Here is a 26,921-nt window from a genome sequence, read left to right as displayed (position 1 = left end):
CACAGCCGGAGCTGGGTTTTACTATGGCGTATGTTGTATCGGTAAATGTTTACACAACACACCACAGAAACCATATAAACATCTAAGAAATATAGTTCTAGTCTGGCTTAGGGACTTAATTATCAAAATCTTGACAGTGGTGAAAAATGCCGACAACAAAGTTTTTAAAACATTATTTTAGCTAAATTAATAGGGATAAAACATATAGAAATGGAAGAGAGAACTGTGCTCTATTCTACACTGGCTACACTGATTTCTGGACCCTCATGCTTCTGGAGGAAGGATCCAGAAAATCTGGAGGTAAAGATGAGAGCTGACAAATATGTGAATGACTGTCATGTGAAAGAGAGAAAACACTGGCAGGACAGCCCAGAAGACAGAGTCCAGTCCAATAATCCCTAGACTGTCACCATTATAACCAGTACGCGGGTGCACTCTCCATTGTTGGAAGAACTCAGGAGGCTGCTAAGCTGATCACATGTATGTTGGGTGTTTTAAGGAAGCCCCAAGTGCTAGCGGGGTGGCTGACTGGACAGGGTCTGAAGCATAGATGCCATGGTCATTCTTCATTGTTGCTAATACCAGGGCAACTGGATGGTGGGAGGTGTTGGTATCAGCTAAGCCAAGTACCAGGATCTCAGTCCAGATTTCCATTTTATAATGAAGACCTTCCACTGTACCACTTACAACACGGTGACCATAAATTTCCAAATACCTGAATCTCTGAGAGTCACTTTTTAAAAATGTATCTCCATACCTGCTTCTTGTCCTTCCAGGAATGTAATGAAAAATACTCCTTGTCCAAAGGCGGTGGTGGAGAGGAGGCACTGCCCGTAGATTGAGGGAAGGAAGAGAGAAGTGGCACGTTAGTTACAAAATCCACAGCTCTAAACCCAAATAGAGAAGTCACTACACGTTCCAGCTCTAACGAGGCCAAGCCATTGCTCCAGGTGGTGATTTCAATATCTGAACCCGGAGACTGAGCTGAATGTCAGCCCACTCTGAAAGGCATGATAACAAGCTGTTGTTTAATGTTAAAAGGAATTATTTCCTTTTGCCGTAGTGCTTGAAGTGTCATAAATTCAATGCACTGTACACAGAAATGGGGAACACAAAACAGTGGAAAATGGAATAGTGCAATTTACTATTTTTTATTATGAAGTAAATGCCCTGGAGCACACTGCCAGCAGACTAAGGGAATGCATTCACTATTCTCCACTCAGAAGAGAACGCACTGAAGGAAAATGTGACTCTATTTCCAGTGGAGAGGTCCTATGTCAGAAAAAGAGCCCACTGAACTCTCACATCTAAAAATATAATATACCAGAATTAGATGTTTTATTTACATGAAAATATTTGCACATATAAAAAGGAAATAGAACTTCGTTTGTATAGATCCCTTCAATGTAAGCACTGAAGTAAAACCAAAAATAACAATGTTGGAAATTCTGGCCAGGTGGTCAGTGGTTTTTTTCTACATGTGAGGAGTATATTGGGAGGGGGGAGGGGGGAACTAAATATCTCAGCTGTTTTCATCATTCTGAAAACACCTAATTAACACTAACACAAAATTATTGCTGATGGATTATTACAGGTGTGACATTAGCTCATCAAAACTTATGAGTACACATCAATGTATAAAATACTGATTAAATAGCGCATTTTTCATTCTGCATGTCTATCTGTACTGTGTGTATATGGCCAGTGGAAACCATGGAAGATGGAAGAGTCTGTTGATGTCAGAGAAAAATAATTTGGCTTTTTCAGAAGTTTTTTACCTTGAGGGTCTCAATGAGCAAACAAGGTGACCCCTCCCACCAAATGGAGATACCTAGCTGTCACCATGTCACATGGGACAAAGTGACTTCTGTTGCCCTGTAGCAGCCCTGAGATGTTACATCTCCTGAACCTCCCCACTCCCTAGTGACGCCAATCATATCTCCCAAGGGACTGCATTGTGAGAAATTCACCTGCCTGCACGGGAAGAAAACCTTCAGCATGATGCAAATATTAGCAGTAATGCCCTGGCTCCGTGCAACTGTCCTGATGGTGCCTGTCTGTCCCCCACACACGGACTGAGTCCCACTACACGTCTGGCATTGTGCTCACCAGGCCACAGTCATAAAGGAATAAATGAGTTTCTGCTTTCTTATATTTTATATTTAGACCTGAATATATACTAATACTTTTTCAGGAGGTATATTTTAAATGGATGAATGATTCTGACATTGCTAACGGAGAGACCTTTCCACTTAATGTAACGTAATTTATTATGCTTCAAGAAAAAAAATGCTGATTTTTTACTTCTAAAATAGCCTTGGAAATGTGTCTTTCCATGCATGACACAAAGACATACTGAAGTCCTATGCTTCCTTTAGGCTGTTACTGATTTCTAAATGTCTTTGGAGAACAATCCCCATTACAGAAGAAACCCCAATTATAAGGGGCTTCCCTCCAGCAAAACCATTACGGCCTCAGGGATCTACCTCTGAAGGCCTGCCTCTATGGGAGAATAAAGAAAAGTAGGTATCAGAAAGCCCACATAGATCTGAAAATGACAAACTGAAACGTGGAGTGTGGTGACTTCGCTCCATCTGATAGAAATGGCAGTTGTGTCTTATTTTGCGCTCTTACAGAGCCACCCACTTACCAGAAATGTCTGAATGACAACACTTAATTGGCTGCGTAGAACCAACAGAACTATGTAGGGCAAAAAGCTGATCATGTACACCAGGCTGGTACAAAGGGCAGCTGTGTTTGCTTGGCTGAAAAACGCACTCAGGAAGTAACTCAGCATGACGGCTGACACCCCAAAATCCAGGAGGAAGAGGAAAATGATAAAGGCGTTGCTGTGTGCGAAGATGCCGCTAGTCTTCAGAATGACGGCCAGAGCAGCGCTGCTCAGGGTCAGCATGGCCATGTTCTCCAGGAACCACGCCAGGAAGTGGGTCGTGGGGTGTACGCCCATCATCCACATGTACTGAGAAAGAAGAACATGGAGTTACCTCCCGGGAGCCGGAGAAGGAGCAGGACGGGTCACGGGAAGAGAAAGCCTGCCGGGGGAAACACATGCGGCGCCCACACACCCGCCTGGAGATCCAGCCTGCTAAGCCATGCTGCCCAGCATCTCCTAAAGTCAGGCGTCTAATTATCAGAGCCCCTGACAGAGTAGGTCATTGGGCATGTTAGGGGCGCAAGAGCTGAGAGCAGGCACTGCTGTAACAGTGACAGCGGAGGGGCAGGAGCAGATCCTGGGCAGGAGCAGGTCCTGGGCCTTGTGTCCCACCCACAGCAGTCTCCCTGGGTTTCTTTGTTTGCTTGGCTTTTGTTGGTTTTGTTTCCTTTTTTGTTTCTTTTCCCTTTGATTTCTGTCGGGTTTGTTTAATAAAATTCTTCTGGGGGAATTACTGCAGAGGTTACAGAATGTGTTTCCCAAAATAATGTATAACAGTAAAATTTATTCATCCACTAACCCTACCATTTGCTCATCTTTAACATCACGATGTCTTTGGGTGTGGGGCTGGTTACTTTCATTCAGGTGCACCCACGAGGACCTTTCATTCAGGTGCACCCACCCTGGGAGGCTGCCGGCCAGCAGCAGGCAGCCCAGCAAGACCCCCGACCCTGTGCCCAGGGGCCCAGTTGGACAAGGAAGAAACACAGAAACCCCAGAATAAGACAGTTCTAAACAAGTAAACATGCAAAACAATAGTGCACAGTCTAATCTACACTGAATGAAAAGCACATGCACCTTACCATGCTCTCCCTTGGCTTTAATGGATATTAAGTAATTATATAATATGTGCCCACTATCTCACTGCTTCCCTCTTTGCTGGGCTAAAGGGCGAGTGAACAAAGCATCTTTCAGGCCTTTACCGGATACTTCTGTGAATTTTCATTCTTAAACGCAGTCTTGATAGTTTCAAATTTTAACATTATTAGGACCAAAACAGCAAAGCTATATATACAGACCTCTAACTCTAAATTCACATAGAAAGTCTGCCGTTATATCTTCCTAGGTTGGATGAAAACTGCCGAATGAGCAGCACAGGCTTCCCCCATTCCCCTGTGCCTGCCTCTCTGGCTTCCTCACCTTGACAGGGAATATTTGTTAAACTCCCGCAGGGCTTGAGACTTCAGTATAAAATGATTTTTCTGGGGCAGGGACACAGCTAGGCTGTGCACAGAACCGCAGCAGAGGCAGGGAAGGCCAAACAGACCCTGGTGAGTTGCAGGACAGGATTCATCTCCAAAGCCCGAACCTCCCCTCCTCACCTCCCGGGCAAGCTCCAAGGCCACGTACCTCTTCTATCTGGATCTCCCGCTCATAAACCAGCTTTCGGACCATGCTGGCCACAGACACCATCCACGTCAGCATCATTATCAGGGGGAAAAAGAAACCAACGTTGTTCAAGAATCTGTAAGGAAACAATTCAGTCAGCACCTGAGGGCAGGCGGAGCAGCTCTACCCGGAATCAGGCTCAGGGTAACATACCCGGGCATGGCTTTTAGGTTATCCTTACAGGCTACAGAGCACTTTCAGGAAAAAGAGATCCTTGGGCCATTCCAACAGGCTTGTGGCTTAGGCAGGATGGCTGTTTGCTATCCTGATTTAATAGGTGTGCAAACTCACAAAGACGACACAACCAGTTTTCAAGGTTCCAGACAAGCCATTGCTCTTGCTGTCCTTTCTGACACCCTCTCAGGCAGAGCAGGTGGGAAGAAGGCGACCGCTCATTAATGCATGACTACAATTTACCCCATTAATTGGGACCATTGTCTATCTTCAGTCAATGACACCCATTGATCATAGATTACCACCTCTAAGATAAATGAAAACTGGCCATTGAAAGTCTCCAAAACTCAGCTTTCAACCCACTCTAATGGGGCTTCTCTTTCTAATGTGCACATGAAATGAACCTTGTCCAGGGCACCAATGACAGCCAGGCCTCAAATGCAATGGAAATGTTCTCATCGTTTTCCATCTTGACTTCCCAGCTATGACTGAGATCGTAGGACGGGTCCCTCCTTCTCTCTCCTTTGGGTTCCAGAACCACCCTCAGCTTTCTAACACCCTTCTCAGTCCCCCTTAGTGGAGAATTCTTTCCTCCCCTTTACCGGTGGGCCTTCTCAGCCACCCTGGGCTCCGTCCCCTCACCTTGTAGCTCTGAGCTCTGGATCCAGGTGATTCCTCCCAGAGACCAACCAAAGAGACAGGCCACTTTGCTGGGCATGTGACACATGATGACCAGAGGAAGGTCCTGCTGTAAAGGATCCCACATCCTAGTACCACCCCCCAGGGGGGACAGGGAGACTTAAACTAAGTCAATGCAGAGATAGACAACATTATGGCAAGTCTGTAAGAGAACAGTGTTCTTTTGGCAACAGAGAGATGGGAAGTTATTTCAAACAGGGGAGTTAGCCAAGGTAGCTGGATTTATTAAAGAACAAGGGAATACCAAAAAAAAGAGTTTTGGAAGGGGGGGAGAGAAATTGAGGGGACATATCAGGTGTCTGGCTTTAAAAAAAAAAACTAAACTAAGCATAGACAGTGGTGCCAAGAGAAGAAGCCTATTAAGAGGGAGTCAGAAGCTACTATAAAGTTGCAGCAGTCAAGACAAAAGATAGCACCTGGAGAGATGCTGGTCCTGGAGAGAGGAACATCTCACTGGGCTCCTTCTGCAGAGCCTCCCAGGGCTCAAGGCATCCCCTTCAGAGCATCATCTGCAGCATGGACCATCTGGAGGACTAGCGGTGTCTGCCCTTCACACTGGACAGCGAGCCCCTCAGGCAGGCCTCCCCCTGCACCTCCTCTGCTTGGCAAAGACCAGCCACAGAGTGGAAGCCAAGCATTTGTTAATAAAACCATGAGCAAGTAAACAAGAAAAGGGAATTAACCACTATGCTTTTATTTCTTTTTCTGATTAAGATAACTATAATGAGCCATCATATATAAAACTTGGAGAATCACATTTTTAAGTTAAATACAGTTAACTTGCACTCTGTACAGTGGCTATTTGCAGAGGGCAGAGTGCTTTAGACTTTCAGTTTTGTGATTTTATGTTTTTTCTCGTCATTGTTTTCTATAGAGTTCAGTGTAGGTAGGAGTCTCCAATCAGGAAGTACCGTAAACCATATCCACTTGCCATCCCACAAATGACACCTATTCTCCCAGAGTGACATTTCTGGCACAGAGATGAAGCTCAGATTACTTGTAAAGTTAAAAACAATGAACACAGAATTTATCTGGGGGATAGGGTGAAAAAACTGTCTGTTTGTTCATGGGCTTTACTATTCTTTGCTTAACAGCATTGGAATTGATGGCTGTTGAACTCTATTCTTTAAGCAACTTGAATCTTACAAGAGAGCCAATAAATATCATGCGCAAATATTATCTTAGGATTCTAATTAGTAATAATTCTAGGATACTGCCTAGAATTCTGTAGTTATGTGTCTGGGGCTGTGATATGTATGTCCTATGGACCCCTACATCATTGTAAAGGAGAAAGGCATGAAAGACTCAGAATTGGATAAGTCCAATGCTGGAATTTTTGGCACAGCTACCCCAAATCACAGAGAATGTCCGGACACCCTATACATACATGTTTGAGTGAGGCCATTTGGTAGAAATTAAATGTAATAGAAATTGGAGATGAGAAATTGTATTACCTGGCTATGTTACTCAGCTCCTTCCTGATTCAGAAACACTTCCCAAATCAGCGAAGGGAACAAGTTACATTCCAATTTCAATTAATGTTTGGAAATATTTGAAAAAGCTGCTAAAAATAATCATGTTCATGTGGGAGTCACATAAAAGAGTAGGTAAGAGAGCTGTCAGAAGCAAAGTGCTGCCCTCGGCAGATCCAGAATGTGCAGTCAAAACTGCACTTGTGAAAGCCTAGGGGCACCCTGGGGGCATGACACATAGAGCAACAGCGTTAAGCGGGTGCCAAGCTGCATGCAGAGCTGGGTGAAATCAGAAGCCATTCCTAGTCCTCAACCCTCCTTCCAGGGAAATGGGAGAAGGTCATGTGCAGAAAATCTGTATTTGCAGGAAGCATGCGGTCTTTGTGGCCATTGAAAGGAAAGAGCCTGTGAGCTGTGTAGCCATTAATGTCACCTGGACCTCACCACTACCTGGACCCTCTTGCAAACAACTGGTCAAGAATACCCAGTTCATTCAAAATAAATAATCATCTAGCACACTGAAGCAAGAAATAAAAGGTTATCAGAGTTACACAATTACTAAGAAATGAAGACATACCAAGCACATGGTAACATGGAGATGAAAACAGTGAACACATTTTTTGCCATCAATTTAAAAATTTTTAATAAGGCAACCCTTTCTATAAAAAAAAACACCATTCAGCCGAATTTGTTACAATGATGAGATGGCAAGACAGCAAGATTTGAAATGTTACTGGAAGAACTTGGAAAGAAACAGAAGGAAAAAAACAGCCATCAGACAACCGAACATAAAATTAGCCAAGGAGTGAGGGTAAATTGATGCCACACAAAATACAGCAAAGAGGCATAGAAAACAGACACAGAAACACAACTGGGGAAAGAGAAATGAATAAAGTTTAAAAGAATTAGGAAAATTTTATTTGTAAGAAACACAGACAAAAGAAATTCATGCAATTGGAGTCCCTGAGAGGGAAAACCAAATATACTGGAAGATAAATTGCAATGTTAGAATACAACAAGCATTTCCAGAAAAGAAAATTTAAATCCACATATTGAAAGGTCTTATCTTGTACCATGGAAAATTGTCCTAGAATGATCAACAATGAAGTATGTCTTGGTAAATGTATTGAATTTGCAAGTTATTAGAAACTTACCCAAATTACCAGGTCATATAAAGGCAGTAAAATATCAAGGCAGCCTCAGATTTCTCCATAATAACCTTCAAGGCCAAAGATAATGGAGCAATTTCTATAAGATACTTAAGGAAAGAGTGAGCCAAGAGTTTCCTATCCAGCCAAACTGTCTTTCAAATATCAATCTTCTAAGAGTTTTAAGTAGGTAAGAATTCAGGTCATATTATCTCATGAGAGCTTCTTAAGGAAATTACTAGGAGACAAATGTCAGCCCACCAAGGACTGGGGAGTTACCATGACAGGGTAATGGTAAGCCACGGACATATTTCCCAGTAAAATTAAAAAAGAACCAAAAATGAAAACTAAGATTACAAGAAAGGCTGAAATGTTATGTTTCCTGAAATACAGAAATGATACAGCAAACAAAGATTGGCAGGTGCGAGGAAATGAGTCAAGAGCAGAAAACTCGGTAAGTGAAGGTCAAAATCAAAAGCTATCTGTTTAACACTGACAAATGTGGAATATAAGCATAGGCAGCTTTCACTGTACAAAGGAAGACATGACATGAGAGAACATACCAACTAAAACCACATGATGGAGAAGAAAAATCAATGGTAGAGGAGAAAGATTACTTCGTTTTTATTTCTCATGGTAAAAAAAACAAATAAAGGGTTGATATTATTTATATAAAGTTATAAGGTAACCACTAGAACACAGTGAAGCATTACTAAATATTAGTTTAAAAGCAAAATTATAATGCAAGATGTACCTATGACCATGTTTACATGAAATTTCATTTCACACGATTAAACAACTAACCTCCCCTATATAAGAAGCTATATGAGGTACACAAGAGACACACCTGAAACAAAACACTTCCAAGATGTTTAAATGAATGGATGGGCAAAGGTTTATCAAACAATGGGAATATGGGGTGGAGGCAGGGGGGATAGAAAAAGGAAGAAAGAAAGAAAAAGCAGTGGTCATTGATTTAATTCCATTTACAAGGCACAATTATCTCTGCAAAGCATTAAAGAGGACTCAAAACGCAGTTATGTATAACTGTGCACAAAGTAACACACCATCACCATCCCAAAGGCCACAGGAGAGGGGCAACCATACTGCAGGGACTACAACCCATCTGTCTTTCTCTAGGACAAATATAAAGGACACAAGTAAAGGACAGAGAATTCCTAAATATGGAAATTCATTTAGATCAAATTCTCTACTCTAAAAATAGGAGATTAGAAATTATTTTCAAGTGTCCAAAAATCATTCAAAAAAGATTATGTTTTAGTTGACACAGAAAAAATTCCCTAAATCCAAAAAGTGAAAATGATCAAGATAATATTTTCTGTTAACAATGTAAAATTAGGACTTAGCACCAGAATTTAGTAATTTAGTGTGTGCTACAATTTTTGGATTTTGTCAATCTAAATTTTAAAATGCTACCACACTGTAATCTTAATTTAAATTCTTCTTATTAAAAGTAATCTGAGTAACTTTTCATATGCTTAAAATTCCTAAGAATTTCCACTTGGGAATTAAAAGAAACGTTACTTAAACAGGTCTTGGGTCAGGAAGACAATAGAAATCCTTATTATAAGTATCTAGAAAACAATGAACTTTTAGCAGCATGTCAGATCTGGGGAACATAGTTAAAGTATTGGTTGAAAGAAAAATTGTCCCCTTAGGTAACAACATTAATTCAAGAAAAAAAAAAGAACTCTAAAAATAATGAATTAACCATTGGCCTCAAGTATCAAAGAAACAATGTAATACGCTAAAGGCACCCAGACAAGGAGGTAATACCACTCAAAGCAGACGTAATGAATACGTTAGGAAAGACAAAAAAGAGAATTAATAAATAAAGTCCAAATACGGTTTTTTGAAAAAATTAAAATAGGTGACTTGGGTGGGAGGCAGTGGGGCAGCGTCCACACACAGGTATGCCCTGTGCCAGCATTGTGCATGGGAATATGTGGACTTCCCAAACCTGGATAGAGGTGGATCTGCATCTGCTTTCTGGCTCCTGGTCTGTGGGAACATAGGGCAGAGGGAGGAAGCCCAGGTGCACACACTCTCTGAACACAGCACCGCCCGGAACTATCAATCCATCCTGGCCTTGGACTCAGGTGAGCACCTCTCACCCATGAGGCCCTGGGTCCCTGCCTGTTCACAGGGCCTCACCCTGTCTCCTGCCCAGGTCTCAGGCTCTCACAAACACAGTCATCGCTGAGTACTCCATGCAGAATACTCCACACTGAGTACTACATACAGAGAACTATACTCTGAGTATTGTATCGTAAGTACAACATGCTGAGTACTGCACACTGAGTACTACAGAGTACTGCACACTGACTACTCCAGACAGACCACTACACAGAGAACTACCCGCTGAATATTCCATGTTGAGTACTCCATGCTGAGTACTCCACACAGCATACTATACTGAGAACTCATGCTGACTACTACATGCTGAGTACTCTGCACTGAGTATGCCATGCTGAGTACTATACACTGAATACTCCACACTGAATATACTGAACATTCCATGCTGAGCACTCTACCAATTAGCACCCCCATGCATGGTTAAGGGCCTGGCATTCAAACATTTCAGATCCCTGGCCCAAGTCCCTGTGACCAGCATGAGGCAGGCCTGGATCCAAAAGCAGCCTTTTCAGATGAGCTCTCTCAGGATTCCAAGCCTGAGATTCTAGAGGGATCCTGGCAGTTGAAAGCAACTATAGCCTTGAAAGGTGAGACAGAGCCAGGGCCCAAAGTGCTGAGAGGCCAAACTTAGAACTTGACTGACACTTCTGGGTCCAAAAAGCCTCCCCATCAGGAAGCACTCCTATACTGCTACAAAGGTCAGAGCCCCCAGTTCCAACTTGGGGGGTGCCCCCACCACCGAACAATTCTCAGGTACCAGTCCTACAACTCAGCTCACTGCTGACATGACCTGCCTGCGGACAGCATCAGACCCCTCAGTCTGAGGGCTAGTCCCACAGACCCTGCCACACATCCACTTGAGATGTCTCCAAGTTGTCACCTGGGCTTCTGACCAATGGTTGACTACACACTGGAGGTCCCCACGACCCCTCTTCAGGTTCCATTGATCAGCTAGAGCAGCTCACAGGACTCAGAGAAGCAGTTGACTTATTAGGTCACCAGTTAATTATAAAGGACATAACTCAGGTACAGACAGACAGAGAAGATGTCCAGGGCCAGGTGTGGGGAGGGGTGGAGCTGCCCTACCCACTCCAGGCACCACTCTCCCCAAATCTCCACCAGGTTACTTTCTTGCCAGTGGGTTTCAGCCCCGGGCAAGTTCACTATGGACTCAGTGTGACCAAAGAAATGACAATAGAACATTCTTGGGGTGAAAAAGATTATAGCCAACTTTATTCCCATGGTGGCAGGTCAATCACTAGAATCCTGTCCACTCTGCATGCAGCAAGCCATTCTCTGCCTCTGGGCCTCTCTGCCCCCACAGCCATCCCAGTCTCTGTCCTTGGCGCTGCCACCACTCCAGCCTCTGCTCTGCTCTCCTGAATCCTTGCAGCCGTGCCACTGTGCCTCCCGGAGCACTGGGCAGAACTCTTTACATAGAGTCAATAACAACATACTGCCCACACACGTGTAGTGAGCAAGCCAACCAGGGCCAGGTGAGAATCCTGGCCACAGGTACCTTCACTTTATCCACAGTTACCAGCCCAGAAGCACTCCAAACCCTGTCTTTTGGAGTTTTTATAGAGCTTCATTGCACAGGCATGATCAGTTAGCTCACTGGCCATTGGAGATTGACTCAGCCTACAGGCCTTCCCCTTCCCAGGGGTCTGGGGTTGGGACTGAAAGTCACATGGTTGGTTTCCCTGGACACCAGCCCCCACCTTCAGGCACTCCAAAGTTCACCTCATTCACTCATTCACACAACAAGACACTTTTATGACTCTCATCATGGGAAATTCCAAGGATTTTAGTAGCTCTGTGCCAGAAAGAGGGACGCAGACCAAATACATACCTCAGAGTGCCACAACTGTGCGAGCAGCCAGGGGTTCAATCGGCCTCACCTCCCCCAGAGCAGGAGCATCTCAGTCTCCATCCTTCCCACTCCCAAGTAGCCCTCTGAATGTACAGTATGGACTGCAGCAAGCAGTGAGTGCCTGAGGCTCAGAAATGCACACTTCTCATCTCTGTCCCCACTCCCCTGCACCTAGAAAAATGCATGTCACACAGTGGGAAGGAAACAATGTTCACCAAACAGATGAATGGAGGAATAAACAGGTGTGTGAGTGAAGGCCCTGGAATGACCTAGTGAATAGGCATTCCTAGGGAGGGCCTTTGGAATTGGCTGGGGTGGTTTTTCCCTGCGGAGCCACCCGTTGATTCCAGGACTGCTAGTGCCTCTGCCCTGGCTAAACATCCCATGGTGACCCTCAAAACACCAGCACGTACTCAGTCCAGAGCCCTCTGAACTCTGAGCTCTGATTAGGACAGAAGGAAACACCAGTCTGCACGGAGCCTGAAGAACAGGATGGTGGAGGGACTGGGGCACACAGGCTCTGACCCAAAGTGCTGGGAAGTGAGGATTGAGAGCTACAGGGCTGAAGCCGCTAGGAAGGTGTGAGGCTGGGGAGTGCCCGCCAGCGGGCGGAGCCTCAGGGTCTGGAGCTGTATTTATCCTCCTGGGGGGGAAAGGACAACAGGAGCTTGAAGATGTGACAGCATATAAGAGAGGCATTATTTTTGCTGCCCTGGATGGAAAGAATGTGGAGAAACCTGGAAACCATTCCTTGAGGCCTTTACAGAGCCTACATTAAAAGAGTAAAGATGAAAGAGCCTTCTTCTGCTCCAGGGGTAATGAGCACCGACCTTTGGGGGCTTGAGAAAGAAAAGCGTTAAAAATATAGTGACTGTAGTGCTTCCAGCTCCAATTAGGCATGTTCCCTCTCAGTGGGACAGAGCAGCCTGGGGCAGGAAGGGGCAGGAAGGGGCAGCAGAGGACTCCCGGCTCTGAGTGGAATCAGACACGGGAATTTCTGCTGGAAACAACAGCTATTCACTAAATGTAAGGGAAAGATGTTTAATCCATTACTTGGGGAAAACCCCGGGAGAAGGAAAAGACAAATGCGTGAAGTGAGAGGTCCTCTCCCTGCTCTGTTTTGGATCAAGCTGATTTTTTTTTTCTTCGGAAAGCAGGATTCTGTCATTTCAAGCACAAACCCCTGTCAACCCATCACTCTGGCGTCTCCCAAGACAAATCCCCGTCCAGATGCAGCAGCACCCGCGCCATCACTCAGCCGCCGGCTCCCTCCCTCTCTCTGGCGGGCTCCCGTCCTGGGAATTAAAGTGCCTCAAAGCAACGCAGGAAATAATAGGCACGCTTTCAAAGAAATAGGCTTTTGTACATAAAGCAATTCTAGAGGGCAGCTGTGTTTTTCATTTTTCTGCAAGCCTTTGTATTAACTTGCCATAGTCTTTGAAGCAATATATTAACATTTGAAATTCTTTATGGTCCTGAAGCACACCATAGCTCCTATTATAAAATCATCCTGTGACCATGAGCCAGGAACCACAGGCTGGAAGGAACATCGGGTTTCCTGGAGTCCTGCTCCCATCCCAAGAACAGGTCCCAGTGCTTGGCTTCAAATCATGACTTGCATGGGCTGCTAACATATAGCATGAGAGAGAGTAAGGGGGTGGTCTGTGTTCAAAGAGGAGAATGCTTTCTGAGGTCAAGTGCACAGACATGGTCACTAGTCAGATTGCCTGGTGGTCGGTGCTCCCCCTGTCCAGGTCTCCCCCACCACACACCACAGTTCTGCCCTCTTGCTGGACGATTACAACAGCATCCTGCATTAAAAGAATAAAGATGAAAGAGCCTTCTTCTGCCCAAATTCCCTCCTCTAAGAGCCACTGCCCTCTTCTCCTGGCAACAATAGCAAACTCCTGGGTTTGGATTCAGCCTCCAGTCCTGCTGTCCCCCTAATCTGCCTCCCATCCCCTCCTCTGCTGCTGCTCTTAGTGAGTCCCCATGACCTAGGGACCCATCTGCACTCCCTCCTGGAGCCACTCACTCTCCATCCTCCCAGGCTTCCCCCACCCCACCTGCTCTTTCTCGTCTCCTTTACTGAAACTCCCCAAGGTGGGGACCCCAGGTCTGGGCGTCGGCCTCTATCCACACTGCCTCCCATGGGAATGCCTGCCAGTTCCACATTCTAAATGCCATCAAAACAGTGAAGACTCTGAAATTAATGTACACTGCTGGATCTCTCCAGCCTCCCAAAAAGTCCATCTCCATGTTTTTTCTGGTCCCTAAAGGCTATCAGATGTGTTTGACCCTGAATACCTATCCTCAGCCCCCAAACCTTCCCACCCACCATGGTTCCACCAGAGTTAAAGGTCACCCCAGCAACCCTGTTACAATGGCGTTCCCCTACATGCCTTCCTCCAGTCTGCTGCCTCTCCCTTCTGAATGCAGCCAGATTCTCACCACCTCCCCACAATCCTGCTACCACACCTGGACCAGCCCCACCATCTCTCACCTGGGCTATCACATCAGCATCCTGCCTGATCTCGGTTCCACAGTCACCCTCCACAGACTCCTCTGCCCACAGCTCTCTGTATCCTAAGTCAGATGGTATCACTCCTGCTTAAACCTTCCTCAGCTCGTGTATCATTCAGACCCCGTGCAACCCCATCTGTAGGCTGCTCTCTGGTTTCACCTCCGGCACTCTTTCCCTATGCCCTCTGCTCCAGTGAGCTTTCCCACATACCAGCTGCCCCTGCCATGCAGCCTTTGCACTGGCTGTTCCCCAGACCTGCACACATTTCCCTGTGCTTCTGTAACACTCCAGGTCTTTGCTCTGTTAAGAGACAGCAAGTCCAGCACAGAGCCACTTGTCCTAAGTCTCAGATCAGCAAACCAAGACTAAACACCAACCTAACCTTAGTTCCAACCACCCAGGAATGTGACCTTTAACCTGTCAACCTGGAATTACCTAAATAATCCTCCCAATAAATGCCTTCCTTTTCCCTAGAGGTCATCTTGCATGAAACAATGCATTCTTTGCAAATAATTACCTTTTTTCACCCCTTTTGCCTTTGAAGACTTTTCTACAGCTTGGCCAAGCTCCTTTCTATTTTCTGCCTGATTCTTGAATTGTTGAATAAAGCCAATTTGATCTTCAAATTTACTCCACTGAATCACTGTCATTTAACAGATGGGATGGTACTGTCCTGGCAAGGTCGATCCTAACCACATTACATAACTTCCAAAATTCAGTGTAAGTTTCTTCTCTCCTGATCTTCAGACTCCTTCCCTGGACTGTAAGTGCCCCAAGAGCAGGGAGATTTTTACCTGTGGCCTTCATTGAGTCACCCCAAACCCAGAGATTGACAAGTAGCACACGATTATAGTTGAACACATTAATAAATGACTGAATATATAACTCATGCAAAAAGTAGCAGGGAACCACGTAACATTTCTAAGCAACTGTGTGCAGTGGTCTAAACTGTACTACAATTATAACTCAGGTGGCCAAGTGCCAGCTTCCTGGACAATCTCAGATGATGTCAATCACTTGCAAGCACATCAAGTCTTAAGAAACATGCACTTTATCTTCAGGGAGTGAAAGGCACACCTTCATCTATCTTACTCAGGTTCCTTCCCAGCCCTCTCCCATCCCTGCTAATCAAGCACGATGGTGGGTAGGAATGGAAACGGACCGTGTGGGCCATCTCAGACTTTCTGTCAAGCTGTTTGCAGGAACGTATGTTTTTCTTCCCAACACACCTTTCTGGGAAGCATCCTGTGCCAGGGGATGAGCTCCCCTCTTCCTCCTGTGAACAGGAGGGGAGGGAATAAGCAGATTCCCATCCCCTCTTCCAGGGTGGGCATCACAGCATACTTTGGGGATAGAGGCTTTCAGAGTGAGGTTTTCCTGAGAGTCACCTAAAAAAGACAGCATCCTGAAAAGAGGGCTTCTCCAAGAACCTAAAACAGGTCATTAATTTTCACACCTTGCTATTTGGGTTTGTGTGCAGTTTCTGTGCATGACACCTTGCTGAGGACAGCCTTCTTCGTGATCTCTGCTCCTGGTGCTATCACCTCCAAGAAAAACAATTTAGGAGCAGAAGAGCAATAGTTGAAAATGTTCAAAGCCAAAACTGTCATTGCTTTGAAAGGAAAGAAAAAGCTCTCATTTTACAAAGAAGAAGGTTAAGAGGTTTACCAGTGATTTGCATAATGAGGTGGCCCTGGGTTAAAAGGACCCCATCTCTTTCTTCCTGACCCTTTGTTCTCCCCACTTCATTCAGTGAGTCAGCCTTTGATCCTGCCAAATGGGAAGGCTCTTCCCTCCTCACCACCCTCATTTTTATCAGACTGTGCTGATGAGCTACATGGAGGACATCAAGACAGGATGGAGTTAGGATGTGGAGCCTCCCTTCTGAAAGCGTGGCCAGCCACCTGGCTTCTGCTCTGCAGTGCGCCACTGGAACTGCCTGCCACCCACGCTCACACCGAGCAGACCCCATGTGGTCCCTCTGATGCCACTGGAGCTGCCTGCCACCAGCTCTCACACTGAGCAGACCCCACATGGTCCCTCTGATGCCACTGGAGCTGCCTGCCGCCTGCCTTCACACCAAGCAGACCCCATGTGGTCCCTCTGACACCCTCCCTCAGGGACTTGCTTCTTCCTGGGAAGTCTAGAAAGAGCAGGAAGATTATGAACCCCTGCAGCTTGGGTCCTATAGTGTGGGCATGGAGGATGCCACAGCCAGGCCCTAGTCCCAGAAGGCAAGGAGGACATGCCATTAGGAGCAGAATTCATGAAGGCAGAGCTCACAGCCCAGCAATAGGCTGGAAAGCTTTTCAGCATCAGATGTTGCACAGGCGTGAGAGTCCCAGGTGGGTCACATCCTCCTCCACTTCGTAAACCCCACCTGCTCCAAGGTCTATGGGACTGTCCAAGTCTTGTCCCTCAGCTGCTCCAGCCCTTGGCGGGAGAAGGGACAATCAGCCCCCACCCCCTTCACACAATTTCACCTTATTAGATCAGTGGCACACAGACATTTTTTAAGGATTCACCCTGAAGAGGAAATAACCTTCGTATTTCTATAGTCAGGTGGGAGCCATCTGGAGTCAGACATGCAAAGTCCCTGTCAATATTGTTCAAATTCACTCTGAAGGGTCTTTAAAGCTACAGATTTCAGGTGTCATATTTGAAGTTCCACATGGTAATATTATTGCAACAATTATTCTTTAGGGATATAAAAAAAATGAACCATAAGAAATTAAAAGGGGATGGATTTCCTTTGCATGTTCTTTGGCATGGCTATAGAGAAGCTCCGAGATTTGTCCTACCCAGTTTTCTGATTGCAAAGCCCTTCCTTCTCCCTGCAAGTGGGCACATGGGGAGAATGTGGCTGATGCAGCTACTCACAGGTCGCTGGTGTGGCAGGGGTATGGGATGGCCTGCGCCTGCACTGCTGGCCCCACAGCACTCTGCCCTGTCTGTGCCAGGATGATGGCCCTTTCAACCATGTCTTGCAGAGGGACAAAGATGTAGTTGTATTTGAACCCACTGGCTGGTAGGCTCTGCGGATGGAACTTCCAAAGTGGGTTTTTCACCAAATCCGTTCTCATGCTGTATAAGACACTGGTCCGGATTGTGTAGGTGACATGGGGTGGCAGCTGGCCAGACTCTGACCTGAAGTTCTTGCCAACAAAGGAATTGTTGAATATGATACCTGATGGCAGGAAAGGAAGAACAATGGCAGGTTACAACCTGGCAGGGCCTCGCAGGATGCAATGCAGGGCCTATGGAAGCTGGATGGACCATGAGACCCTACACTGCCCTCTGTCTCAGAAGGGCACAAAGGCAGTGGGTGGTGAGTGAGATCAAGGCCTTCAAGCTCCTAGCCCAACACTTTTTTTATTTAGTAAGACCACACTGTGGTGTCACTAATACAAAGCAATTTGCATTTCTTGAAAAATCACACCAGGCTGCTCAGATAATCAGGCTACCCTTCTCAAGGATTACAGACACATTCCTAAGAATTGGTACCTTTAGGATTATCTGCCATTCAAAATGTAAACGTATGGATTCTGTGTTCTGGCATGCGGATTCTTTAGATTTCATATATAACACCTGTTATGGGTTGAGCTGTGTCCTCCCAAAATTCATATGTTTAAGTCCTGATCCCCAGTATGTCAGAATGTGACCTTATTTGGAGACAGGGTCTTTCTATAGGTAGTCAAGGGACAATGAGGTCATTAGGGTGAGCTCTCATCCAATTTGACTGGTGTCCTCATACACAGGGGACATTTGGACAAGGCGTGCATGGAGGGAAGGCAATGAGAAAGCCCAGAGAGAAGGCAGCCATCTGCACCATGGACAGAGGCTGGAACGACTCTGCCCTCAGCCTCAGGAGGTATCCCTGAGGAACCAGCCGCCCCCCCACCAACACACACACACACCCTGATCGTGGGCTTCTGGCCACAAGCATGGGAAAATAAACCTCTGTCGCTTAAGGTCCCAGTTTGTGGTCCTTTGTCAGAGCAGCCCTAGAAAACTAATACAAACCGAAAAATAAAAATAATTCAGTGTTTACCCAGAGTGAATATCAGACCACATCATATTTATCTGAAATAAGTGAACTATTAACAGAGGAGTTGAATTGGCTGTTTTCCTCTCTCTCCCCACCTCCAGGAGATCAAGAGACTATTATAAAAATCAAGTGATGGAGAAAACCAGAGGATAAATTTAACCAAGAAAAGTATAACTGATCATGTGATCCAGCCACAAAATGACACCACATACTAATAAAACTAGATGCAGTGAACATTGCTGGGCTGGGGTGCTAAGGGCGTCATGGACCAGGCCCACCTTCCCATCAGCTCCAAGTAACTCTCTGCTGTATATTATTTTATCTGGAAAGGGCTTCTATTCTTCCTGAGTTACTGTCAGATGCTTTTGGGAAGAAATATGCAAAGTGACAACCTATTGGAGCCTGGGCCTTTGTGAGCAGATTTCTGCCTTGAATACTTACTGGCCAACAAGCCGTTCTGCTGCAGGAGCTCATGCGCCTTCAACTCCAGGGCGGAGACAGACTCCAGGGCCTGGAAGCGGTTCAGCACCACACAGGACGACAGATTGACCAAGACACGGCCCAGGAAATGGATGCGTGTGGTGCCCACACTGGTCAGCACCTCATCCAGCATCGCTCCTGGGAGAGTAAACACAGGGGGCATCGCAACAGCACAGCATCCACGGCTGCTATGGTGGCATTGTACAGAGAAATGCAGAGTCACACCTAAATTCCTTCATGAAGAAACCAGTCCAAAGAGTCTCATCTGTTCATGTGCAAAATTTGTTACATACTTGCTGCATGTAAACTCCACTTTGGGAGCATGGTCCCTGAAATGCTGAATCTTACACAGAAATGAAAAGGAAAGAGCCAATGCTCAGTGGATGTGGAACGGTGGCTGTTGGAGAGGACACACACTAGAGGGAAGCTGTGAGCAGCAGAGCAAAGATCCTCTCAGGGACATCGCAGCAAAAATGTCAGTGCTCCCACCTGGATGCAATGTTCCCACCTGGAAGCAGGACTCCCACCTAGAGGTGGTGCTCCCACCTCGAGGCAGTGTTCCCACCTGGAGGCGGTACTCCCATATGAAGACAAGCAGTTGTACAAATGTGCCTTCACTGAGGCAGCAGGCACAGTGCGAAAGCCATCCATCTGTAACATTAACTTCACAGAAACAGTAAGTAAGGTGCATTAACACAGGAAATCAAACCAGGCTGTGATCTCTGACCCAATGTGTGCATTTGAAATGGAAATAGAGCAGGAAATTAAAGGTGGCCACAACCTGTCATTGAAGCTGAGCATCAAACATTTTTCAGGACAAAATAGCAAGGATGTCTCAGTACTTTAGCTCTGGATTCTAGGAGGAGCTGGGCCACAGGAGAGACATGGAAAAACCAACTGTCAAGAGTCAGGCAGTGCGGAAGGGCGCCCAGGACACAGCCCAGAGAGGTACAGTGGCCATGAAAGCTCTCGGGATCCCAGCTGAGGAACGGAGCCCCTCAACTTTGCTCTACCCACAGCCCCTCAGTGGGGGATGTCATCAAGGCCACACCATGCCCCTAGGCCTCACTTCTTAATGAAGTCCTGAGAGTCTTTAAAAGAATTAATCAGGAAATGGTGAACATACATGAGACAGGCTGACATGTTTTTACATACCCACAACACAACACAAACACACAGCAAATCAAGAAGCCATGGAGACAAAATTACAGTGGGGGGCAGCTGTTAGCCACCAAGTCATTTCCCCAGCCGCAGGGACCTGCTTATTCCAGTCCCAAGGAACAGGTGGACACCAGCTGCCTCTCAAACAGCACCTATAAAGGTGCAATTAGCTTCCATCCACTTGACCCAAATCTATCAGATTGAACAGAACCATCAGCTGGGACACATCAAGACAGAAAGAAATGGGAAAGTGTAACAAGACCCTCCTGAGAACGGCCGGCAACTATAGATGGCGTTTCATCTTTACAATGCCTTTTAATTTTGCCAAAGTGTACATGTGCTTTGTGGCGAGTGTTGACTGACCAACATTCTAGTTATGTCATGTATTATTTTGCTCTTAAATACATGAAGTCCATTCTCTACGCAACAAATCCTGTTGCTCATTCCTGGGAGCACTGTAATCCCATGATTCCTCAGTAGCCCCGTGGACCCGGCTCCACCACCTGCTCCCCTGCATGTCCCAGGGGCAAGCAGCCCCCGTGAGTGAGGGTTTGTCACCATGGTATCCCCTGCTCCACACTCCGGCCTGCACACGCTGGATACCCAGTGTCAGCATCCAGTGTCCTGTGCAGAAATGGTCACACAGGAATCCCAGAGAGTCTTCAGTACCAACCTTGACTTGTTCCTTCTCCAAGGTCTGGGGCAGCCTCTCGCCTTTGCGTCCTGTCACTTGCCCTCCATTGTACAGCAGCAGATAATAAGCCCTCCCTGCCTGCCCTCTGTGTACAGGCACTGCCCTCTGCAGGCCCTCTCGTAGCTCTCTGACATCCCCAATGCTCCAGGCTGCCCAGTGACCTCCCCATGTGCCCGCTCCCCGGGCGCCCCCACACATGGCAGCATCAGGCCCACTGGACGCTGCCTCTGCGTTGTCACCTCCCTCCTGGGCCAGGCCTCCTGCTCCCACAGACTCCTGGCTCGCAGCATTTCTGGATCAGGTCCAGGCTCTGCCTGAATCTGAGGCAGCGTGGCAGAAGTGCACACCCCAGAGCCGGGGATGAATGAGAAACCACCGCAAGGTCCGTCCCTGTCATCCTGGAGCACGTGGACAAATCAGCATGTCCAGGTCTCAGCTTCACTTGGTAAGGGAAGAACATTCCATCACCAAATCCAGATGACTGGATGCATGTAAGGCTCCAAGCAGCACAGGGCAGCCGGCCAGATCCTCCAGCTGCTGGAGCAGCTTGCCCACCTGCACTGCCCACCGTTCCTCAAGGCAGAGGCTGTTGCTCATCATCGTGTTACTCTTTTGTTCCTGATACCAGGGAAAGCCCCGGTGCAAGGATTTGCAGGAGGCGCAATTCAGGAGGGCTGGATTTCAGATAACCCAGCTTTTCTACCTCACTAGGAGGATATTGAGGTGGCATTGTCTGTGTGTCAGTCATGTGCTAGGCACTATTCTGAGCACTTTTAATTATTTTTTCACTTTATCCATACATCTCTGGAGGAAACTGCTATTGGCACATTCATTTTAAAGCACAGAAATAAAGACACAAAGAAGTTAAGTTACTAGTAAGGTTTAAAACCACGATTCGAACACAGGCCTCAGCTTGGAGCCCATCCATTCTCTTACAACTATACCAGGCTGCATTTATATCAGGTGGAACTGAATGGAATGCAATTAACATATGTCAAAAGTACGTGAGCATCATCCTGCAGCCCTACCAACCAAGGTGCGGCCTACGCTTCTCACTACATTGGGTTCCAGTTCCACCTGCTACTGCAGGACTGTGAAAGCAGCTGGTCCCAGAGCCTTGGTTTCATAGCCTGTATTTTATAAAGAATGAAATCGTGTTGCTGACTCCCAGGGGCAGATCAAATGGAGAGAAACAATGGATATGAAGTCATTTAGTAAATGATTAAACAAACCAATTAAGCCCTGGAAGGCCAACACACACACTCATGGGAATAGCACCTTAATCCACAGCTTGGTGGGCCCCAAGGGTCTGGTTAAGCAGAGACAGTCAAACTGAGTCACGGAAGATAAAACAAACCCCTCAGTCATACAGTTAGGAAAAAATAGCCCAAGCCTGAACCAGCAAACAGCCTTGACAGCAGAAACACTGAATTGACACACATTTCATACCCCATAGAGTGCCAGGTGCAGAGATTTCCAAGGTTCCAGGTGGGAAAGGACCTTGCTGTTTGGATGACTGGAAGGATCACAGGATCTGGGTCACTGCTGCAGTGAGCCCTGCATCCACCACTAGGATGCAGTGGGGACACAGTGGGAGGGACACCACCACAGGGCGAGGAGAGTCTCACAGGAGGGTTCAGGTCATTGCCGTGTGGTGGGCATAGCGCGGCTTTCCCCAGGCACTGCCATGGAAGGCAAGCAGCAAAGACCAGTGGTGAGGCCCTCTCAATTGAACAGGTGATGGGGGTTTGCCTTAAAGGGCCCCTTGTGCAGACCTCGTTTGATATGCAGGTGGAGACTCAGTCTTGGCTCCCAGGGGGCCATCTATGGGCCTGTGGTCAGGCCTCCTCTGGGGGATACCCACTCTCCACACCCTAGTGGGTGGTATGCCTGCTTAATCCTCGGAACCTACCTTCCCTTTTTATGCAACAGGCATGATAATAATCTGCTCTTTGCTTTTTTTCCCAAAGATTAAATGAAATAATGTCTGCAAACCTTCTGGCACTCACTGAGCAAGCTAAGCACTCAATAAATGTGTCCTTGTAATCTGATCATTAAAATATTATATAAAATCCATTTCTAATAAAGCATAGAGAGGCAATGCTGCTTCATCTCACTGCCTGGTCAGATATTGGCTCAGATCACAGTGAGCAATCAAAACAACGTTCTGCACTGAGGGCCGACTTCCAGATTCCCCACCTCTGCCTGCAGCCCCCAGATGCACCCCAGTTCATCTCCTGTGGAGACACAGATGGCCAGGGCTGGACAGCTGGCTTGAACTGGCAGGTGTAAACCAGATGCCAGCAGTTTTTAATGTTTTCTCATCCGTCACCCTAGCTGGTGGACCGGATGTGTGGGGCGTGCTCATGAGGTATACGGTCATGCCTCTCAAGTGTTCCTGGCCAAGGACCATGGGACTGGTGCAGGAGGAGAGTGGAAGGGGAGGGGAGTGCAAGAAGAGGTCCTGAAAGAGCCTTTCTGAAAAGAAAATTATGTGAAATGACTGATCTTTTTCATGGAAATTTTATATTCTGCTGATCTATTCCTCCTTCAGTTTAGTATAGATAATGTTCCATTTTCCCCCAATTTGGTGGGCAATGCATCAAGTTACTCTGTGACACAATGTGCCCTGGCTCCTGACTAGGATGCATCTCTGCACCAGATTCCAGAGATGCCATGTGGGCTGTGAAATGCCACCCCAAGGGGCTGGCAGTCATGAGGTGCACAGTGGCCGTGATAGATGCTCCTGGGGATTCCTCCATGGACAGGGGTGGGCAGGGGACTCTTCATGACAGTCAACATTGATGGACATGAAAAACCTCTGGAATGCTCAACTTTTAATGAACAGGCTGCAAAATAATATAGACAGTATGATTGATTCCATGAAAATACAAACACTGATGGTCATGTGAGCTGTATAAATCCATCTGAAAAGTTACCACCAGGGTTTCTAGCTGCATCTCTGAATGATGTGATGGGTAGACGTTTTTCTCTGGTTTGTTTGTATGCTCTCATGTTGCTACAACAGACATAAATTGCTTCTGTAATGAGCAAGAAGTTATTTTTTTTTAAGTTGGATAGTGAATTAAACTCAAGAGCCTCACTGGGTAGATGCTCCCAGGAATGGCATCCATTGATCTCCACAGAGTCATTGTTGCCCGTCTCCAGATACTGGTTGTAGGATGAGGGAATGGGTGCCTAGCCATCGATTTTAAAGAAGGCATGGAGTAAGGTACTTAATTATTTTACTAGGATGCTACAAAAGGAGATCTGTGCCTATGGGGGTCGACTGCCATGGACAGTGCCTACCTCACTGGGCAGGGCCTGATGGAAAATCACCACCTTACACGCCACCAAGAGGGGCTTCAGTCACGGGCTTCAGCGGGGGCAGGAAGGAGGAGGAACCACGCTGGACGGGTCTCAATTCTGTGTGAACCACACTCTGCAGATAAACCCCACTCTGCATGTGAACCCCACTCTGCATTTTGGCACATTTGTAGGAAAAGCTCATGGTCTGTTTCAGGCACAGATCTTTCCCTTAACTTTGTAATAGGAGTTCACAGGGGTGAAGCCCAGCCAGGAGCAGCGTGGTTCTCAGGGAGGTGCTGACGGGGTGTGTGGCCCTCTGAGAACCATGTGGACACCAGCAGGACCGCAGAGGCAGGCGGACAGGGGCCTCGGTGCCCCGGATGCACAGCCTCTCTGATCACACCATCCTGCTCCCACCACACGAGTGGAAAATCTGTACAGCCAGCCTCCCATCCTACTTCAGTTTTTTTTTTAAGTGTGTTTTAGTGACTTGAAAACATGACTTAAGGGAGTAACATTTATTTTTAAATATTACTAACCCTTCTAAAGTAGTAAATTCACCATTTTTTTCGTGAGTATCACAGCTAATAAAACGCCTTGCCCTCTGCCAATCCTTGTGCTCCAGGCAGAAGCTAGCCCTTCCTTATGTGCACATAGAAGCCCAGTGCCAATGACCCAGCAGGGACCCTTCCTCCACTCCTGTTCTGCCACCCAGCCAGGTTAGCCCCTTGCAGGACCCCTGGAATGGGCCTGACAAGCCCTGACTTGGCAGAGTGCCCCTGTCCCCAGACACAGTGGTCTGCAGCACTCCGGACAGGCTCTCCAGACCCCTGCACAGGCCAGACTCCCTGTGATCTGAATGAATTCATGGATTAATAAATTGTAAAGACACAATGACCCTTTGCTGGTGGACAGATTTTTTTAATCTGAGCTCCACATTCTCAAATCAGTGTAACTGCTTTCAATTGACTATTAACTCAGTAATGATAGTTTCTTTTATAAACTTATTTTATAACTCACAGTTCTTGTATACCAGTGAGAAGCTTTCCTCTTTAACTGGGTTCCTTACTATTCAAGCCCTGAGTTAACAAATTGGAAAATTTCAGTTATGAACTAAATTTGTAATGTGTCTAATCCAAGCCCTTTGTTCTACAGATGAGGACAGAGAGGGGGCGTGAATGCCAGCATCGCCCAGACATTTGGGGTCTAAAGCATGAGGACCAGCAAAGAGAGCCAGTGGGGTATGTGGGCTCTACCATACCCATCCACTCACCACCCTTATACACCCACCCACTCACACATACACACCCACACCTGCTTACATGTATACACTAACACACTCATTTACACACCCACATACCGTATCTCTGGAGCTTTTCAGTCAACTGGTCCACATCAATAGGCAACTGGCTTTCTATAAAGTTTTTTATAAATTTGTTTCTTAGGGCTTCCTAAAGGAAAACAGTATCATTTAGTAAAAAAAATTTCATCATTTCCTGTTACTGAATAATACCTGTCAGGTGTATTCAAAGTTCTGTTACACAGGAGAAAAGCACATAAAATGAATCACCTTCAACGAGGTTCTAAAACATCATGTTAAAAAAGTAAGAAAACATTTGATTAGAAATTGATCTCACAAAACAAAGGTAACAATTAGGACAAGTTAGGTGATAATTGCCATATGCACTAACACTGAAAACAGAATGAAGTAAGTGTTGACTCTCTGGAAGAATTTCCTAACAAAACTATACGGCGGCCCTTTCTACAAGGTCCTCTGCTCTGCCTCTTCCATAGGCCAGTTTTACAGAGGGGACGTCCTTTCACTGTAGAGGGTTCCAACTGCGCCTCATTTGTCAGTGGTTTTACTATGAATCTTCCAAGATCATTTCCAACAAACAAGGAAATCTCGTGTCTCTGGTTTGCAGTTGGCACATGTTTGCTTGCCGTGTGTCACCACACACGACACCCAACAAAGTCGAGGCTGGGAGAAATGTCCTGTAGTGAGGCCGGAGCCAGGGACTCCATCGGTTCCCTAGAGTATTCAGTGCTGCCCTGCCTTTCCACACAGCCTCATCCCCTGGAGACCTCTGATGAGGAAACCTCAGGGAACTCCCGCCCTCCGCATTCAGCCCTGTACCTCACATGGTCTTAGGGATGGGGTGGCTTTATTGACTTGGTCTACAGGTGACACGACGTCATCATGAAACCTTGGTGTATGCTTTTGTATTTTGGGGTCTTATTCATTGTTTTTTATCGGGCAGTAGCTATGTGCAGACGCTGGGCATATACTTCACACGTAATAGCTTTGCAATTTCGGCAGCATCTCCCTGAGTGATGCAGACAGGCAGCCAGGCCGGGGCATCACCGAGGGCCCTGGCCCAGTGCTCTAGTGTCAGAGCCGGCCTAGATGCCGGAGTCACCCACTGCAAGTCCAAGGGCACTGCTGGCTGTCCGCAAACATGATCCAAACACTGGGAAACGGGGCTTAACAGCCCTCTTAACCCTCCTGGATAAAAAGTTCAAGGAATTGAAGATGGGACTCTGATTTCTAGGCTCAGTTCAGCCCTAGACTTCTCCAGGAAACTCCTGATGCCTGGGGAGGAGCTCAGCACTCTGTAACATTCTCATACTATTTTGTAGAGACTCAGTTTGCTGTTTATGATATTGCATGTAATTGTTTCTTGTTGCAGCAGAGATTTTCCCAAAACCTGTTTACAATCTGACCTGTTACAGAGCAATCCTGCTTATCCCTGTAGTAACCAATTAATCCATGAGCAAATGAAGACTACTGCAATAATAGAAAGCACTTAGACAGCTGTTGCTGCCATGACAATGAGCAT

General features: G+C 46.5%; 1 protein-coding gene across 1 annotated transcript in view; it reads right to left on the bottom strand.

Annotated features, from left to right (window-relative positions):
- The window catches only part of ABCA13 (ATP binding cassette subfamily A member 13), a 361,430-nt gene that overhangs the window by 204,320 nt on the left and 130,189 nt on the right, over positions 1-26,921 (bottom strand). The window contains exons 29-34 of the mRNA XM_073239122.1: positions 25,442-25,532; positions 18,879-19,055; positions 17,270-17,576; positions 4,304-4,418; positions 2,651-2,980; positions 758-827 (exon numbers count right to left, since the gene is read on the bottom strand). Coding sequence (XP_073095223.1) covers positions 758-827; positions 2,651-2,980; positions 4,304-4,418; positions 17,270-17,576; positions 18,879-19,055; positions 25,442-25,532 — 1,090 coding nt within the window. The remainder of the gene's footprint in view (positions 1-757; positions 828-2,650; positions 2,981-4,303; positions 4,419-17,269; positions 17,577-18,878; positions 19,056-25,441; positions 25,533-26,921) is intronic.

The sequence above is a fragment of the Manis javanica genome, chromosome 6 (genome assembly GCF_040802235.1).
Source record: "Manis javanica isolate MJ-LG chromosome 6, MJ_LKY, whole genome shotgun sequence".
Taxonomy (NCBI): Eukaryota; Metazoa; Chordata; class Mammalia; order Pholidota; family Manidae; genus Manis; species Manis javanica.
This window is presented reverse-complemented; position numbering and strand designations above follow the sequence as displayed.